The 20,663-nt window shown below is 47.8% G+C and overlaps 1 protein-coding gene across 1 annotated transcript in view; it reads right to left on the bottom strand.

Annotated features, from left to right (window-relative positions):
- Window positions 1-20,663, bottom strand: part of Sh3rf3 (SH3 domain containing ring finger 3) — a 329,352-nt gene that overhangs the window by 26,261 nt on the left and 282,428 nt on the right. The window contains exon 8 of the mRNA XM_076832934.1: window positions 17,447-17,766. Within this exon, the coding sequence (XP_076689049.1) occupies window positions 17,447-17,766 (320 nt within the window). The remainder of the gene's footprint in view (window positions 1-17,446; window positions 17,767-20,663) is intronic.

Consider the following 20,663-nt stretch of genomic DNA (forward strand, 5'->3'; position numbering starts at 1 on the left):
CCATTAGCACTTATTGCCGGTACATGACATGCCAGGCATTGCCAGGTGGCCCTGCCAGCTCCGTGGGATCCGTTGGATTTTCTTCCTGCCTTTGTCTGGTTCTCAAGGCAGACTGCTTCCAGGAAACGAGGGATGCACACACAACCTAGAGACCACATCAGAGAGGCAGGTGAGGAAGGACTCAGGGGGTCCTCTCCTGCTGCCACTCACTGAGACAGCCCAGAACCCTGGCCAGGTAGCACCTCCCTAAATAATTGCCCTGCTTTGGTCTTTTCTCCTTGTCGAAGGGTTCACCACCGTAGAGTCCCATGTGGTTGTTATTATCAAATAAAAATCATCAGCGAGAGCAAGAACTGGAAAGATACTGAGATGTCGGAATCCAGGTGTGCACCGGTCTACACGTCCACCCAGTCCAGGGGCCTGCCTGCTTTTCCCTGAGTCACTAATATAATCCTGGGAGCAAGTGCCCTACCTCTCAGACCAAATGACATGGACTGCCATCCAGATAGCTCCTGGCTTCTGCAGAATGGTCCAATGTGTACTTTCCCTGTGGCTGAATAAGCAGTCTTAGCAAAGAAGAATGGAGGAAAGGTTTAACAAGAAGTGCTCCGTGCAAGAGCCAGACGACTCACCCTTGGACTTGGCATTGGCTTACCTCCTGTGACTGAACACTCGGGACCATTTTCTCCTGGGGACATGATGTGAAGGCTGAGACAGGGAGGGGAGAGTGAAAAAAGAAGGGTCTTAGAACCCATCCCAGCTTCCGTTCTGGTAGCATGCGTGGCAGCCCGCTCACCACAAAGAACAGCAGCTCCTGACCCCACATGGACTGCTCCTGTGATGACTTTTGTCGATGATTCTGCCTTAGGCAACAGAAGTGATGTCTTATCGGCCAAGAGGAACGAAATGTCAGTACCATTTGCCTGTTGAACTTTTCTCTATTCAGAATGAAGGTATTTCTGCCAAGGGTCTAAGGTGCGGTCTACGGAGCTGGGCGCCAAGGCTCAGACCTCCACTTCTGGTCATCTCTTCATGACCCCTGCTCCACCAGCATGGGCCGTGCTAGGCGAGGTCACAGGTGCCTTCACCCCGCCACCTGGCTGCTCCAGGCATCAGTCATTCAGGGGCTCCCTCTCTGGGTTTCCACAACGCTGTACATGGCACTGTCTGAGCGGCTCACAGAGCTTGGTGAAACCGCTCGTCCTCTGCCAGACTACCTTGTCTGAGCCAGGGCTTAAAGTAGGCACTTCATGAATATTGTTAAGTCAATGGGTAACAAAACAAATGAGGGGGGCCTAGACCTCACCCCAGCATATGTCCCCAAAACTTTTTGCCAGGACATATGTAGAGGGCAACTGCCCTAAAGACAGGTGTTGTCTCCCCAGATTTGCAATAGGGAAAGAGTGAATCCTGGGAGATCACAGGGACTTCTTGTGACCCAACAAAGTTCCAGAAGAGCCGATCGTACATATGGGGTGTGAGTCAGTGGGTGACTGACAGCAAGATCTTAGGCTCGTGCATCCTCAGCACTGCACACTGTGGATCTGCCTTCCAGCCCTAACGTTCCTAACAAGGAAATAAGTCATCTGAAGTCCTGTCATTCTCTTTTGGAGATAAAATCCCTGAGTCCTTAGATGAGAGGTATTCTCAGCCTGTTGGCCATGGCCCTACCACCACAGAGGGAACAGGTGGAATCTTTCTTTGTGGTTGAGAATATAGGCTTGCCTTTCCTCATCATAACAGCTCTGTGCTTGCCCATGGCCAGGAGGGGCTTAACTATAACCCAAACACACAATTCTTTCCATTAAAATGGCCAACACTGAGCAACTCCAAGGAGCAGGATAATAATGCACATCTTCCATAGGTTCTCCATCCTGGAACATGCTTCAAAACCATTCTTGTCTAGGCACAGACGCTCCACAGAAGCATAACCAAGATTCCCTGTGGTTGTGGTGACGACACCTGGCTCCCAACTTCATATCTGAGCTATACTGGAGGAATATGGACTGACTTTCCAGGGCAAAGTTGGTTTTCTGGCCATTCTTCATGAGACCTGGGAGTTCTTGAGTTTGTCAAAAACATACTGGCCAAGCTTTTCATCATTTTCAGAGAATGCCAGTCTTATTACTATTTGCTTCTTTGGATCTTATGGGTTTCTCTATAATCAGAAGTACATAAAATTGCATTGTGATGTAACTCTGAGCCACCTGGGCCCAATTGGGCCAGGTACCCAATTTCTATCAATGAGTTGGGGGGAAATTTGTGAGCCAATGAGATGTGTGTCATTTCTGGGCTGAAACATGTATCTTCTTGGAAGAAACCCTCCAGGGGTCTCTCTGTATCTGCCATGGCAGACCTCAGTGGTAGATCTATGAGCCTGCGTCCTGGGAGAAGGGGTGTGGATTAGTCTCTGTCTAAATGGCATAAGAGGTATGTTTGCATGAAAAATGAAGCAGTGTTTTAAGGTTCTCATATGCTACCCTGAATGATATAAGACGGACTCAGAAATGGTCAGATCAGGAAGGGAAGCAGGAGAGTAAGATCAAATCAAAGTAGAGGTACTATTTCAAATATTGATTTGAAATAAATATGTAAATCATGCTCAGTCTTCTGGCTCTAAAATCTGCATATTCACAAAAGTATGCTACATTCTTTTTTTCTTTTTTAAAGAAAGTAAATTTGTTGTCTTAACTACTTTTAATACCGACTTGTTTTGACATAGGCCTGCCCCTGAGCCGCCACACAATCCCTGTGACATGCTTTCCCTCTACCACCAACTTTTTGCTCATGAATCTCCCTACTCCCAAGAAATCACTGAGCTGTCATTATACATTACTTCATATTTTCTGAAATTTTATATCAATGGACACATCCAATATGCATTCTTTTTTTTTTTTTTGGTCTGGTTTACTTAGCGATTTTATGCTTCATCTCTATCTTTGTGTGTATCAGCACCTCATTTCTTTTTATTGCTGAGTTGTGTCCCACTGTATGAATGAGCCACACTATTGTTTCAATTCTTTAGTCAATTGACAGGCTGTTTCCAGTTTGAAGTTGTCACCAATAAAACGGCTGTGATTATTTACGTGCCAGTCTTTGTAAAGGCGTACATTTTAATTTCTTCTGGGTAAATAGCAGTGGATGGCTGAGTCACAGGTGAGTATGTTTAACTTCTTAAAGATTTACTAACCTACTTTCCTAAGTGGTTGCACCACTTTACATTTCCATCATCAGTGGATCTGAGTCCTCAGTCTAATCCTTTAATTATTCAAAAAAGTATTTTTTTTTTCTTTTTCAGTGCTGGGGATCAAACCCAGAGCCTCATGCATGTGAAATGAGTACTCTACCACTGAGCTTCTCCCACAAAAAAAAGGCCTTTAAAAAAATGTCTTGAGAGGATGACTTCTAATACCAGAAGGATTATTTTTAAAAGGGGAAATGAATCATAATATGGCAGAATTCACAGAAGTAGATAAATTCTGCATGATGTATATGTATGTATGTGAGTCTGTGTATGAGTTCATGTATTTATATGTGTATAGGCATAAACAATTGAAAACATGATGTATGCACATGTATATGTAGGTCTACTTTACACATGAATATTTACTTGTATGTGTTTATTCCTAGGTTTGTGTGCATGTGTATACTTGTGCATGTATGTGTGTATGCATTTATACACACTGAATACTTATATGCATGTGAATGTATGTGTATGAGTGCACATCTGTTCACTCTGCACATTTAGAGTCAACACAAGATAAACCTTTTGACAATAATTCAGTCCAGCCATAGAATCAACTCTTCAGAGAATGAGCTGACTGTCCCTGGAGGTATGTTAGCAGACTCTGAAATGATCCCCTTTAGAAATCATGCAGACAGGACTCCTGGGTTAGTGGGGTCCAGTGGTTCTGCTCAGGCAGCTAACATCTCTCTTTTCAGTTCTGAGCTCCATGAATGGGAGCCCTTGGGATCAGAGGGTCCCTGTGTCTTCTAGTGACCTCCTGCTGGGTACAGCTTGTACAGGTGACTTGGTTTTTTCCAAGAGAACACTCTGAATGTGCATCCCCTGCCATGTCTACATCACCTCTGGCTCTCAGAGGCCTAAAAGCCCATCTCAAGAAATCAGAGAGTTCTAAAAAGGATATAAGCCATTCATGCTGAGAAATGGACAGTTCCTCCACATCTCTCAGTGTTATTGGGGGCATTTTTCCCAATGATCCTGGTATTTTCCTAATATCAATATCAGAAGCTATGGTTCTTTATGGTGTCGAGTGGTTTAAATAGCTCGATTTCAGTGGAAGCAAATGTGAACATCCACTTCTATAAGTCTTGGGAAAATGACGGGTTCTTCCCCCACTGCTTCCAAAGTACCTCCTGTTTCCAAGTTGCACAGTAATCAGAAATTTGAAATGTTCATACTTTCTCCCATCCCAGAAAGGTTCAGAGGACACAGCTTTCACCATGACTGTAAAAACAATAAATGTGTGGAGAGAGCCTGGCATTATTGGAGGGCACTGTGATTGCTTTTCCCCGTGGACCAGCCTTTACAGTGGGACCTGTGGCCTTTGGATTGAGAAACCTGGGAGTAAGTGGATCCCAGGGTGATAGGGGTCAGGTGGTGGCACTGAATTGCCAAACCCAAAGTGGGCAGGGTTACTATAAGAGACAGCAGTCAGTGCAGCCATCGAATCAGAAAGCTCTGACTGGTGCAGACCTGAGCATTTGGCTAGTTGATCATGTTGTTCACAGAAGAGAAACAGATGGGCAGCCCACTAAATTTACCTGATTAGTGTAAGCAGAAGAGTTCTAGGTCTAGTGAGCGTAAGTCACAGCCTCTTAATCAATTCCCAGACTTGAACCAGTTTATACACCCAGAATCCCCAAGATGAATGGGGGGAAGATTTCCTTGAGAAAGGACCCCAGGAACAATGCCAGAATTTTATATTGTTAATCTTTCTTCCAGCATTCCCCAGAAGGATCTACTTTACTGGGTAAATGTGCACTGGTAAAAGGACATAATCAAATTTTGTGGGGACTGCGGGACACTGGCTCTGAAATGACCCTGCCTCCAGGTAACCTGAAACGTCACTGTGGCAGTCAGGGTAGAGGCTTATGGAGGTCAGGAGATCCATGGACTTTTAGCTCAGCTCCTCCTTGCAGTGGGTGCAGGGCGTGTGCTAATGGCTTCTATATTTTTTCCACAGCTGTGGCATGTATGACCGTCACAAGCAGCAGCTGGCAGAATCTCTATACAGATTCTCTGACCTATGGAATGAGGGCTATGACAGTGGAAGAGGCCAAGTGTCAGCCATGAGACCTACCTCTACCTCGGATGACTGCACACCAAAAGCAACTCATCACCCCTGGAGGAATAGTGTCACCGTCCAGGACTTGAGGGATGCAAGGGTGGTGGATCTCACCGTATATATATATATATATACTCATTGATTTGCCAATTTGGCCTGTGTATAAAGCAAATGGATTTGGAAAATGACAGAGGATTACAGTACGCTTAGCCAAGTGGTGAGCATGACTGCAGCTGCTGCAGCAGATGTGGTTTCTTTGCTTAAGGATATTAACACGCCACACCCTCTGGTATCTGGTGTGCAGCAATCAATCTGGAAAACACTTTTGTTGTTGTTGTTGTTAGTAAAGACCATCAGAATTAGTTATAGTGTCAGCTGTTACCTTTACCATCTTAAAATTTGGGGTCTCCTAGAATCAGGGTCAGTAGAGCAAACTTTCAGTCCTGTGTCATAATCTGGTTCACAGCTTCTGAACATCCTCTCCCTTCCCCATAGTACCACACTAGTCTAGCACATTGATAATATCATCATACTGATGGCACCTAGTGGGCACGAAGCAGCAATTACTTTAGACTCATTTATAAGACATTTGTGTTTCAGAGGGTGGGAAAACCTGACTCAAATTCAGTAGTTTTCCATCTCGGTTTTTAGGGGTCTAAAAACCGAGAGGAAAACTACTTGGGTGCTATCCCTCCTCCCAAGGTGAAGGGCAAGTTATTGCACTTGGCCCCTGCTATACCTACTAGGCTTCTTTGGATTTGGAGGCAACACATCCCTTACTTGGGTGTGTTATTCCAACCCCTTTCCTATTGAGTCCCCCCAAACACTAGTTTTTTAAGTGGGGCCCAGAACAGGAGAAGGCTCTGCTCAGGTTCAGACTCCTGTGCAGGATGCTCTGCCACTCAGCCCATGTGATCCAGCAGATCCAGGGGTGCTTAAAGTGTCCTTACAGATGAGGATGCTGTTTGGACCTCTGGCACCCCTTATATCTGAATTACATGCAGGCCCTTAGGATTGTAGAGCAAAACCCTGCCATACCTCTTCCCAAAACTATTTTCCTTTTGAGAAATAGTTCTGGCTCGCTACTGGGCATTAGGATACACGGAAGGCTGAACTGTGGGCCACCAAGTGACCACAATCTGGCAGTTGCCTGTCATGATCTGGGGTCACACCAAGCCACAAAGTTGGATATGCACTGCAGCAAACCAGTCCTCAAATGGAACTGGTGTACATGAGATCAGATCCAGGCAGACGCTGCGGGCACAAATAAGTACCTGAGAAAATAATGCCACAGTGCCCTCTCCTGCAACACTGCCTTCCTTCTCCCAGCCTGCACCTGCGGCCTCAGCGGATGCTCCCTCACCATCAGATGACAGAGGGAACGCTCAGGTTGATTTAGAGACACACAAGAACCACTCAGAAGTGGACAGCTGCAATGCTGCAGCCCCTCTCCGGGACATCTCTGAAGGACAGTGGTGAGGGCGCTCTCCCCGAGGGCAGAACTTTCCGCAGTGCACCTGGTGTGCACTTTTCTTGGAAGGAGAAATGGCCAGCTGTGTGATTATAGAATGATTCATGAGCTGTAGCCAATGGCTTGGCTGGATGATCAGGGACTTGGAAATCACACAATTGGGAAGTTGGTGACAAGGAAATTTGGAAAAAGATATGTGGATAGCCCTCTCTGGAAAAGAAACACGATGCTATTTGCCTCCCATGTGAATGCTTACTGAAAGGTGACTTTAGCCAAAGAAGGATTTTAATAACCAAGCAGAGAGAGTGACCTGTTCTGTGGATACCAGTTGGCCTCTTTCCCCAGTCATCCCATGGAGCTCAGGAATGGCCATGGTGGCAGAAATGGAGATTATCGATAAGTTCAGCACCATGCATGATGGCCATGCTATGGCCAAGGCTGAGTGGCCAATCTCCCAGCAGCAGGGACCTGTACTGAGCCCCCACAATAAGGCACTGTTCTCCAGGGTGATCAGCCTACAGCCTGGTGGCAGGTTGATTATACTGGGCCAGTCACATCCATCATGGAAAGTCTGGTGTTTGGCCACTGGAACAGATTTGCTTTCCTCGCAAGGACGGCTTCTGCCAAGACTGCCATCCAGGGACTAGCAGAGGGCCTTCCCTACTGTCATAGCACTTTGCACAGCACTGCTCTGGCCCAGGAACTTACCTCACAGCCAAAGATGCGCAGCAACGGGCCTGTGCTCATGGAATTCACTGGTCTTGCAATGTTCCCCATTTTCTAATTGTTAGCAGAACAGTGGCATGGTTCTTCAGAGACTCAGTTCCAGTGCCAGCTAGGTGACAATACCTTGCAGGGCTGGGGGATGCTTCTCCAAGAGGCTGCATGTGCTCAGAATCAACACCCGATATGTAGGGCTATTTCTCCCACAGTCAGGATCGTGGACCCAAAGTCATGGGTGGAAATGGGAGTGGCACCACTCACGATTATCCCCAGGGATCCACTAGCAAAACTTCCTTCACCTTCCCACAACGTTACGCTCTGCTGGATCTCTTCGTTCTAGAATCAGGAGTGCTTCCACCTGGAGGCATGACTCCACTAAACTGTTCCCTCTGCCACTTGGCCACTTTGGGATCCTGTGCCTGTATATCACAGGCATAGTAAAGAATTGCTGTGCTGGCTGGGATGACTGATCCTGAGTACCCAGGGTATGACTAGTACTGTTGTGTTAGACTGGGTTTGCTGTAAAAGTATTCTGTCGGTGTTATTAAAACTTTCAACTAAATAAAATTAAGTAAAGGAGGGTACTTCAAATGTGTACCTTGATAATGTGGTGGGCCTTGCCTAAACAATTGAAAGCCTTAGGGATACTTAGATTTCCCGGGGATGAAGAAATTCTGTCTCAAGAATATAGCAAGAAGTCCTGCTTGAGTTGCCAGTCTGTTGGCCTGCCCCACAGATTTTGGACCTGCTAGCCTTTGATCATTTGAACCCATTTCTTCAGATAAATAAATTATCTATATCTATCTGTCCATCCATCCAACCATCCATCCATCTCTTCCATAGGTTCTCTGGAGCTACAAACCAATAATTACTTCTTAAATGTTTCCATGGGTAGCAGAAGACATCATTCACATTTTAATATCAAACAAGCCCAAGGTATTTGTGAGGTGGTTTTAAATAAGAGAACAAACGGGCAGAAGAAGGCAGGCTCTGCAGTTAGAGATGACCCATTCCTGTTAGTCTTATGAAGAGATCCTTAAGCAATAACATTTTTATTAAGTTGACTCAATAGCCCTATCTGAAATATGGCTCGAGTGTGGATTCTCTGAAAAGATTAATGAGCTTCATTCTCCTACCATATGCAATTACATCTTGTCGTCTGTTGAGATGTGGCCTGGAAGACATTACCAAGCATATAACATATCAAGCAAATAAAAGTCAAGTCTGGCCAACAGTGACTTCACCCTCCAGGGAAATGATGGTAAAGTTGTCTCATCCCACTGAAGTGACAGAGCCACCCCCGGCTCCACCACCACCTGGGTGCGTGAACAAAACACAATAAAGTCACCACCCACACAACCATGGCCCTACTGCTGTCTTTTTGTACTTCCTCAGCATGGCCTGTAAGATGAAAAGCACCCACCGGTTCTTCTGAATGTCCATCAATGTCCCACCACACTGACACGGCCTGCTTCTGGTGTGTCTGCCTGTGAGTCCAAGCATTACTTTCTGGTGTGTTTTACGGGGCATGTATATGTCTTTCTTTTGAACTGATGCCATCAGCTGAGTTTTTCTGGGCGAGGAAGACTGGAAAAATATATCCCATGTCTTTACAAGCAATACCGAGAATAGACCCACTGAAAAGGAAGAGGGTAAGGCAGCAGACTTTTGAAGGGGAACTTCCCACATACTTGATGTGGGAATCGGCGTGCCCAGAAGCTCCTGGCCTCTCCTGGGCCTGTGTCCCACATCTCCTGCCATGCTTTTCAGGAGGGCTAAGCCGTGTGGCATTGTGGCACAAAACCACTCAACCCTGATGAACTATTAGTGGTTGCCTGTGAGGAGGGCGACAGGAACCCTGTGGCGATCACATGTGACTCACAGGATTCGATTTCTAGAGTTTATTACTATTTAAAGATGAATTTTGCTTTAATACCTTGCAGATGAAACTGTACTTGTGAATAAAACAGTTTTCTTTTGGTTTCCTCTATTGTCAGGTGATAAACTGAAACTTTAAAAATCCTTTCCTAGCAGGACGTGGTAGCACACGTTTGTAATCCCAGCTACTCCGGAGGCTAAGGCAGGAGGATCACAAGTTCACAGCCAACCTGAGCAACTTCATGAGACCCCATTTCAGAATAAAAACAAAAGGGGTGCAGATGTAGCTCCAAGTGGAGGAGTGCTTGCCTAGCATGTGTGAGGTCCTGGGTTTAATCCCTAGCCCCCTACCCTATCTTTCTATCCAGGTTTCCATGGTGGACACAGGAAAAAATGAACCAGGAAATGGTAACTGTAGAGGATTCAAATGAATATACCATGTTACAAATAGGTTGCCTCAAACCATTAGGATTCATTTTTGAGCAGCCTAGCATCTCAATTTGGTGATGATAAGCATATTTTCTTCTAAATTGCAAAATCAGCTCTCCTTTTGATCTTGAATGGAAGCCTCAGGGAAGGAGTCCTACTCTGTATCTATTTCATACCTATGGGACCCTCAATCAACTCTCAGATTCTTCACTTCTTATGTTCTCATCCTAAATACTCTACTATGCACTCATGAAATTAGCTAATTCACTCTTTCCCCAAACTCAGGATGGTAGGTGCTGTCACCCATTTTACAGATCAGGAAACTGAGACCCAGGGAGGAGAAGGGATTTGTTCAAAGTCACACGGCTTTGAACAGGAGTCCCAGGGGTCCCAGTTCATACCAGGCACACCACCCCAGGTCCACCCTGTATGTTAATTAATCTCTCTGCCTTCTTTCTCCAAAGTTAAGCTTCACTCATTGTTGAATAAAGTGGGTTCCTGCTGCCCTTCGAAACCTGTCCGTTTTCTGAGTGCTCAGTGGCATGAACCCCTGGGTACCCAGGAAGTGAAGGTGGCTGGTAGAAGCTAAGGGCAGAGAGTGGGCAAAGGGGTCTACTTTTATGCCCAGTCATTTTCCAGCAGTGTGACTTTGGACAGGCCACCTCATCTTGCTGGACCTTCATGTCCATAATCAGACTCTGAAAGGGTCCTAGACATCCTCAATCAACCTGAGGTCCAGAGGAGCCCTGGTCAAGTCCCAGCCCAGTGCAGAGACCACAGGGTCTCTATGGGAGAACGTGAGGGATGGCCCAGCCCCGTGTGCCTGAGAGAGACACACACAAGTCTCCATCCACCCCTCACCTCCATGTTGGCCAGGCCAGGGCACCACCCTGACCTACTTACTCACGGTCTGCTCTAGAGTGAAAGTCCCATCACCGTGAGGAAGAAGTGGCCGTCCTGTCTCAGGGAAGTGATACTCTGGCACATGCCCCATGCAAGGAAACCTTGCCTCTAGGGACAGCTGCGATTCATGCTTTTCAGATGGGTTCATTTTTAGCCTGGAAATCTCTCACCAGCACATGCCACAGTCCTCATCTCTTAGCAGCGGCTGCACTGCAGGCCAGGGAGGAGCAGCTCTGTAGTCACCAGGGCTCCTACCACCTGGAGCTGGCTCCAGGGCCTTCTGCCCAGCCAGGTCGCCAACATCGGTTCTGGGGATGATAGCGCTGCCAGCAGGATGTGGGCTTCCCCAGCCCACAGCTGACTAACCGCCAGATGCCTCCGTGTGCAGCCGCAGGGTTTCTAACAGTCCCACGGTCCCGGGAGCCCAGGGACGTCTCAGGTACCATCCTGCTGTGGCCAAGGCAGCATGTGACAACCGCAGGGTCTCCATATGTTTGGGCCTGACCCACGAGCCAGCCAAGGACAAGTCCTCCCCCAAGATCAGAGTGAGGATTCTGCCAGAGGTAAAATTCACTTCTGGAGCTCAGACGCAGAACTGAGTCAACATTCCCAGCAGGGCACCCCCTGCCCTGGATGGGCTACGTTCACCCCACCAGAGAGAAGGCAGGAGCACAGATGTGGCTTCATAGAAGCCTAGAAACCTCTTGGAAGTTGCTGAGAAGTCAGGGGCAGCAGCCCCCTTCCCAGGCTGCACTGGGGAAAGAGTGAAGGTGGGATCCTACGGGTGAAGGCCTGCCCCAACTTGGAAAAAATACGCAGATCTATGAGCTAGTGATTCTTCACTACCATAAAAGCTGCTGGTTGTTCCCAAAAGCATCATCCTCAAGGCTTCTCGGATCAGACACGCCTGGGCTTTTCTTAAAAATATGATCAGAATCCTATACGATATGGGCCTTTTAGGGAAAAAACTATGTCCTGTATGACCGACACCCAGGAGACATGTTTCACATACACATGCATATGTCAACAAGTTCGTCTGCAGACTCTCTTCCCGCACCACCCATGCCACCCGCAGGGCCCCACTGCTGTTGCTATGGTCACACTCTGAGAGCAAACTTGTTTCCCACGGTCTCAGTCCTCCAGGTCATGTCATCCACGTGGACTTGGTCAAGGGCTTCACTGAAGTCGAGTCTGACGTGGAGCTGAAGGCTGGCACCTCTGGTTCATTCCCCATCTCCAGCCTCACAGCTTCCTGCCAGCCACGACCCTGGATGGCCCATTGTGGGACTCCCAGACAAGCCAGACCCACCTGGGGCCATGGCCTCACGTGGACTGCGAGGCCACCAAGTCAGCACACTGAAGCCGAGATGGCCAAAACCGAAGGGTGAAGAGGCCAGAGTTCTCGTGCCCGCTCTGCTGCCCACGCTCTATGGCACCTGGCAGATCTTTCAACACCTCTGGATCTCAGGAGCATCATGGAAAATTGGATGTTGAATAAAAAGATCCTTAGAGGCTCTTTCCAGTTCTAATAGTCTATTATTCTGTGAAACGGGAACTATTGTGTCCATAAGCAGAAAGTTAACTTTCTTAGGGCCCATAACGTAAAAAAATCCCCACAAGTCATAGAAGCAAACTTACGGCCAGCAGGCTTTCCAGCTGTCCTTAGCCCACAAAGATCACCAGATGCTGGGCTCTGAGCAAGGCACTCTTCAAAGGGTATGGACCAATGGTTTTGTGATTTTTTTGAAATCAGTTTTATATCAGGGCTGAGCACACATGATGGCATCCGTGGTGATCTCTCCCCGATACACTGGCACCTCCTGTGTGTGGTATGTGAGCCGATCCATTCTAGCCGACTGCACTCTATCTACCCTATCCAAAAGAAATTGAAAGCACTGGGCTAATCTACTAGGCTGGGCTTTTCTTTCTTTTTTTTTTGCATCACAGATTGAACCAGGAGCACTTGACCACTGAGCCACTTCCCCAGTCTATTTTATGTTTTATTTTGAGTCAGGGTCTCACTAAGTTGTTTAGGGCCTCCCTAAGTTGCTGAGACGGGCTTTGAACTTTCAACCTTCCTGCCTCAGCCTCCTGAGTCTCTGGGATCACAGGGGTGTCTCACTGAGCCTGGCTAGACTGGCTTGAAGAGGGTTCTGTAGAGATCACCTCCTGGGAACCCTGGCACCAAGGAGGCAGGTAACTAAACTTCAGGTGCTTAGCAGGCAGCTCTCTCAGAATGGGGCACAGCTGCTGTAAGAGGAAGACTAAAAACAGCCAGGGGCTCAGACCAGAGAAGGCCAGGCACCTGGCCCATGTCCTCTGATCGGGCTTGAATCCATCCTCCTGCCCAACCCCAGACAGAACAAGGGGCTGAGCAGTGGCGGGTAACCAGCACCTTCAGGAGGTGCTTTGCTCCTGCCACCTGCCCGGGGACCCCTCACCTTAGGCTACATCCTCTGGCCTCTGGTCAGGCTGTCCCTTAGCAGGGAGGGTCTCGCACTTGTCCCCTGGGAAGACCTCCCTGTACTCTGTTGACCATGCATCTTCTTGCTGACCCTTTGTCCCCTGTTCTTAGGCCTGCAGCACTCTCCTGCAGTTGGCTGTTTGCCAGTTACCTCAACAGTTACCTGGACTGGGCTCTGCCTCCCTCCGGCCAGGGCTGTGCCTTCTATCACCGTAAGCCCCCGTGCCCTGTGCTCTGCCTGCTTGTGTACGTTCCCCGCAGTAAACAGATGAGTGAGTGTGGAGGGCCTCTAATTGGAGGTCAGGGACCCTGACTGTGGCCCCATAGGGCGACTTTCCCCTGGACATCCCCTGAGGGATGACCAGTCCATCTGGTGCTGATGTGTCGGTGGGGAGTCAAAACCAGAAAACTATCACCAATGGACCCAAAAGGTGGTATTTGATGGTTGTTCAAGCATAAAATTTGATTTCTAAGAGTAGAAGAGTAACTTGTATCCTATATAGCCTCTTAAAAGTCTTACCACTCTGTGTTTTGTGGGTACCACATGATTATTCCAAAAGTTTTATCCAGACCCTTCTTTAAAGGCACCCAAGACCTTTGATGGGGAGACCACCAAGGATACCTACCTGCTGCAACTTCTGAAGACCATGCCCCCCACATCCAGGTCTCCACACTCGGGGGTCTTCCCCGTGCCCTAGAGAGCCTCCAACCTCTCCAATCTGGGGACTAGAAAGGAATCCAGACAGCCCCAAGGTACCCTACACTCAACGGTGACTCCAGGGATCCAGTCCAGATTGGCAGCTTCAGAAATGACCCTCTGAGGTCACCCAGGACCACCCTGAGCAGACACATCTCCAAGCAGAACAGACTCCTGGTCAACCCAGATGAACCTGGGTTTTGGAAAGGTCCCAAGTGCAGACGAGAGCTCTAAACAAATCATCAGACAGTTATCAAAACTGTCTCCCTCCTAACTCCATTCTGAATCCACTCTCCACCATGGCCCAGTGGCCCAAGGAGGTGTTACAGGCTTGGTCTCCAGCGGATGGCAGGGCCCCTGGTGACCTGTGTCCTGCTGGGGAAGCAAGAAGCTCTCTAGAAAGGAAACGCTGGTGGCCCAGTCACAGGGCAGCCCATCAGGGAGCAATGTGAGCAGGTAGGTAGGCATCTGGTACAACAGCATGGAGAGGCTCCTGCACATGATGTAGATGTTCAGGTCTCCAAGGAGAGCTCTGGACCTGGATTAAGACTATAGAAAGAATCGCCACCCTGACAGCACAAGACAATGCAATTGTCTTGAAGGACTCCATAACACATAGGCTCAAGCAGGGCTGAAGGGCCAATCCCCAGGTGTATAACAGCCTCCCAGGACCAACCTCCAAGAACTTCTACCACAGCAAAGAACATCACCCAACCTACAGCTGGGTCTGAGGCCTCTTGCTTCTGCACACCCAGGGAGGCAGAGAATAAGCCTGCCATGCTCCTACAAGACCACCAGTTTCCTAACCCTCGTATCCAGGGCCCCATCAATCACAGGTGTCTCTCATACACATGCCTAGAAGCACCTGGATGGAATTCCAGCTGGGCTTGACGTTATGGAATTCCACAGGGCACTGAGGTCTGGTCTCAGTGAAGAGCAGAGCTGGGAGCTCACTGTCTTTTCCCAAAGAAAGTTTATCGAGAGAAACAGCCTGGAGAACATCACCAGATACATTTTAGAAGTCCTTTCATCCTAATTTGGTACCTGCATGTCCAAAATGAACCACCAAGACAGATGTGAAACTGACCAGTATGTGCCCAAAGTCTGCCCAGCTGCAGTCATGGGAAGACAGGGGGCTGCTTCAAGTCATGCCTGGCTCAGAACCTGGCTCCTCGCCTGTGCCTGCACCACTGGTTCATCTGCTCCTGATTAATGAATAGAATTTAAACCACCACTGTCACAGCTTTTTGCTACCAAATGGCAACTGTGGATGCTTGGTGCCTTGCTGTAAAATAGAAAAAATTCACCAGGCGGGACAAACATTAACAGGTGATCTTGTAGACCAGTGTTATTTTGCTTGTCTGAGAGGTGAGAAAGGAAAAGTGCACATCTTTTGGGGAGAACCATTCACTTCTCTCCTGGGGTTGCTGAGCCTCTGAGCCGTGCCCAGCTAGCCTCACACAGCCCAGATGGCCTCCTGCCTGGGTCACGCCATGGCCTGCTCCCCATGTCGTCCCGAGTAATGGCCTGGGCATTTCTGCTGCCAGAGATGGCTTAGGGACTACCAGAGGAAGAGGGTGCTCCATCACATGCAGGGTTACCCAGGAGCCTCATTTAGAGGGACACTTTGGGTATCTCCTGGACTCAGCTGCTCCTTGCTGAAGCAGGAGGATGGTTGGCAGAAGGTAGAGTGGAAGCAGAATACCTGCCAAGCGTCCCCAGGCCTGTTGGCAGTGGTCCTGGTTGGCTTTCACTAGCTGTGCACTCAGGAGGGCAACTGCGGTGAACTCGTCACCCTCTGTGTAGATTTCTACAAGCCCGACCCTGGGCCACAGAAACCCACTCGGTAACAGCCATATTGAAGCCAGGCCTACCTGTTTCCAGAACTAGAGGGAATCCTGAGGCAAAGAAGTAGCAGTGTTTATAGAACTCTTATGACCCTTGTCTTTCTAAGACTGGCCCCTGACCCTGGGTTATTTTCTCAGCAGCTCAGAAGGCCAGAAGATTGCCTCTTTGGGAAGCTGTCCGACGAAAGGGCAGGACTGTACCCGCCACCTTACCTCCCAGCGACACCCAGCTGCACCTCAACACAGGGGCTGTAAGGAGGAAGGGAACTGATTTTCAAAGAGATATGGGCACAAAACACAGAGCAGCAATGTCCCTTCATGTTGGGTGCCTGTTAGTCTCGAGTAGGTATGAGCTTTACCAGCCGAGAGTGCAGCCTCTGTGGTCAGAACGAGGCCTCTTCCAAACCCCTCAGCATGGGGGTGACCACAGTCCTGGGCCAGACGAGATGGGAGATGCTGAGGCCCTTTGGAGTGTGGGGTGGTCCATCCCCACAGCTCCCCCAGGTTCCTGCAGAGGTCTGCCTCCAGGAACGTGGGCAGAGGTCAGAGTCATTGCTGAGTTCTAATGTCCCTGAGAGAGAGGTGGGGCGGTCCTCACTTCTGACACACCATCTGATGTCCTGGGCGCATGTGCAAACACGCCAACACGCCCTCATTCAAAGACTGGTTTTACATGGAAAGGCTTTAGGAGAATGTGGGATAATCAAGAGGGAGCGAACAGTTGTTCACACATCAAGAATAAACAGAGTGGTTCCCTGCCAAGAGCTGGACCTGCTGTCCAATACAGCCACAGCAGCAGGTGGGCCCTGAGCACTGCAGAACGGCTCACTGGGTTTCACACAGGCTTTCAGAAACTTAACGTGGAAAAAGAAAAAAGAGTAAAAATCTCATCAATAGTTTTTTTAAATGTAAATTATATGTTGGAACAAAAATATTTTGAGAATTCTGTTTTATAGAATATGCTACCAGATGAATTTCACCTTTTAATTTTATTTTAAATTAATTTTACTTTTCAAAAGCACGGCTACTAGACAATTGTTAATTTTATTTGTAACTTGTATTATATTTCTGCTGAACAGCGCTGATTTAGAAATGTGGATTCTAATCCTGGCCAGTCCAGGGTCTAGCTGGCTGGCCACAGGGTCCAATGTATTCAGATTTTATGAAATCAACTCAGCTTCCTTCGCAGCTAAAAAAAAAAATAGCTGAAAATTCTGTCCACGTCAAATATCAGGTTGCCATCATCTTGTCTTTCTCATTTCTCCTTCTCCTTTAGGCCTGTCCCATATGGTTGAACAGGTTGTGGACTACACAAGAATGAAAGGGTGGGGGGGGCTGTTCACACTGCATACATGCGGATTTATATACTTATTACTATATTATCCCAGAGCATGAAAATAAGTATCTTGTTCTAACAAGATGGGTACATTAAACTTATTTTCAACAGAAGAAACTAAGGAACAAATGACAGCGAGTAGGGAGACATCATTTTCTGATTTGTGTGAAACTGTAGATAGCTTGTGTTGGCCAGAATGCCAGATTCCACTCCAGCCAGCTGCTCTCCTGGTTTGGACTCCCCCTGTCACATGTCAGGGTGCATCGATGGGCAAGAACCTGGGCACACACTCAAGCCTCAATTGTCCAAGGTGCCGCTGGCATCCGGGGCAAAGGGTTCCCATAACCAGCTGGACCAGGCCCAGGGCTGGCTCAGGAAGGACCACTTACCTTTTCATTCTTCTTGTCATCTGGCTTGCATCCTGTGTTGGTAGGGCTGGACGTGGACAGGCCACAGATGGGCCCTCCTCCTGCCTCCCCGTTGAGGTTGGCGGCGCTAACGTTGGGAGGTGTGATGGCTGATGCTGCTGACGTGAGGGGGATGGCCGGCCGAGGGCACATCTGCATCGGAGGCTGCTGGCTGTGCTGTGGGGACACCACCGTGCGGGGCCTGAGGCTGGTGGCGGGCAGGCGGGATGGAGAGCTCTGAGTGCGCAGGGGTGACACGGTGGCGGTAGGTCGGTCCTGGGCCTGGGCTGAGGGGTGGGCAGCTGGAGAATGAGGTGGGAGAGACAGTGGATTGAAGGGTCAGTGTGCAGCCTGCTGTGCAATTGCAATCCACCCCCAGGCTGGACCTCCAAGTGCTCTGAGATCCTCCCAGACCTGGCCACCAACACAAATCTCTCCCTCACAGAAGGAGAAACTGGGGCTGAGCGACTCTAAAAATGCATTTCTATTTTCCTAAAGCCTGAATTGGCCAGTGGGCTCTGCTACTGCTGAAAACAGTCTTTCCCTTGGGAGAGTCAATATCACTTTTCCAAGGTTCCTGTGCACAAGGGCACATTCCCAGTTTTCTGTGAAGTGCTTTGTATCAGTCTGTTTCCCATCACTGTAGCCAAACACCTGAGGTTGGGCTTATTTAGCTTCAAGGGTTCAAGGGCATGGAGCCTACCACATCAGTTGGCTCTGGTGAGCACCTCATAGCAGATGGCATCACAATAGTAGGAGTGAGCACAGGAGGGAGAGATCTCATGGCGAGACAGGAGACTAGACTGAAGGGAGATGCTGGGCTTGCTCTTTCTATAACACTTTCTCAGAACTCACTCAGGAGCCTTGAGGATTGCCTGATTCCGTCCAGGGTACTAACGCTCCCTATGACCTAAGGAAGTCCCATCAGGCCCCACCTCTGAAAGGCTCTACCACTTCAACCGAGGATCAAGCTTCCAACATGTGAACCATTGGGGAACAAGCCACATTCAAACTGTGACAGATCCATGTCCTCTGAAGAGTCTGAAAAACATTCTGGTTAAAATGATCATAAAACTATATTAGACCAGAAATCCTGCACCTACTAGAAGAAAATGTAGGCCCAACACTTCAACATGTCAGCTCGGGAACTGACTTCTTTGAAGTCTTCCTTAAAGACTCCCAAAGCACAAGAAGTGAAATCAAGAATCAATAAATGGGACGGCATCAAACTAAAATGCTTTTCCACAGCAAAGGAAACAATCAAGAATGTGAAGAGACAGCCTACAGAATGGGAGAAAGATCTTTGCCACCCACACCTCCAATAAAATGTTAATTTCCAGGATACACAAAGAACTCAGAAAGCTTAACAAAGAAACCCCCAAGAACCCCATCAATAAATGGGCAAAGACTTGAATAGCGCTTCTCAGAAGAAGAAATGCAAACGATCAACAAATATATGAAAAACGTTCAGCATCTCTAGCAATTACAGAAATGCAAGCTAAAACTACACCGAGATTTCATCTCGCTCCAATCAGAAAGGCAACTATCAAGAACACAAGTAACGGATGTAAGGCAGGCAGACCCAGAGAAAGATGGGCTGTCGTACAGGCTGGACCCAATTGCCATGTTAGGGTGGTGGAAGAAGCTTTAGAAGGAGCTTTGGAGAAGGGTAAAGCCAGCCTTGGTCTGTGGCTGGTGTACATAGCTTCAGCCAAACAAAAACTTCTCAGAAATAAAACAGGCGGGTCAGGAATGGATGAGGAGCAGAGATAGAATAGGAACCCATGGAAAACTGTAAAAGAAAGGTAAAGGGAGATGCTCAAACCCCAGACACCAGCAGAACGTGTCCTTGTCACCTAAGGAACCAGAAAAGGGTAGATGTGGCAGACCTGAACGAGAAGTGATGGCAGAGAGCCTCCAGCTAGAGAAGAAGGTGTCCAGGGGATCCATGTTTACCCAACCTGCGGCGGGCCGACCCAAACCTGCAGCGGGGTTGTGAGTCTTTGTATTTACTGAGGTCATGTCAAGGACAAGAGGCCAGAAATGGGATCAGAAAGCCTCAAAACGCTGCCCAGTTTAGTCCTGCCTATTTCCACACCCTAGGACTCCAGATCAGGAAGCCAAGTTCAGCCTGACTGGCGGTCTACACGAAGACCCGGTTCACAATAAATACGGTGCTGAGCTTCCTGGAATCTGTCAAAACTGACTCACAGCCCTTCTCTGGGAGCCACCACTTCCTCTACGATTAACTTGAACTGGGTGATCTGTTAGCGCTGCTAACAGATCTATGCTGCCCAATTCCTCAGATACTTATTTAAAACTATAAACTACCTAATAGATTTTTGGCGCCTTTGTTTCTGCTTAGGATAATTCTCAAAAGATTGAGGCAGGCTATTCAGAGAAGTTACCAAAGAAGGACAAAAATCTGAGAAGTTTTGGTTCTTGAGTGGATTGAAAAAAGGAGAAATAAATGCTGAAACTGACTGAAAGTCATCATGAAGAGTTTGGCAGCGTCACAGTGGAAATGACACAGACTGACCTCACAGCAGGGCCTCTGGATTTGAATTTTGAGCCATGGCTTAAAAGCTCTGGGATCCTGGGCAAGTCACTTCACCTCTCTTTTCATCTGTGATATGTAGATGACTTGCCCCATAAAGATGTTGTAAGGGATTAAGGTGAGAAGCACCTCACAGACTAGAAATAAAGAACTAGTAAGGTTAGATGTATGTGAATACATTTTCAAACTGCAAAGAACTGCACAAGTGTAAATAACTATAAAGAGTGAAAAACTAATAAAAATTTTAATCTACTTAAAAAAATGCAAGGAACAATAAATGTTGGTGAGTATGTGGGGAGAAAGGGTACACACTCACATTGCTGGTGCAACCACTATGGAAAGCAGTATGAAGATTTCTCAAAAAACCTGGAATGGAACTTTGAACCAGTTATCCCACTGATTGATAAATATTCAAAGTGTTTAAAATCAGCTACTATAAGCAGCCACATCCATGTTTATAGCAGCTGAGCTATGGAACAGACCTAGATCCCTTCAGTAGATGAATTGACAAAGAAAATGTGAAATATATACACCATGGAATATTACTCAGCCACATTTGCTGGTAAATGGATGGATCTGAAGATTATAATGAAAGCCAATCCCAAAAAACTAAAGGTCAAATGTTTTCTCTGATATGTGGAT

The sequence above is a fragment of the Callospermophilus lateralis genome, chromosome 14, assembly GCF_048772815.1.
Source record: "Callospermophilus lateralis isolate mCalLat2 chromosome 14, mCalLat2.hap1, whole genome shotgun sequence".
In the NCBI taxonomy this organism is placed as follows: Eukaryota; Metazoa; Chordata; class Mammalia; order Rodentia; family Sciuridae; genus Callospermophilus; species Callospermophilus lateralis.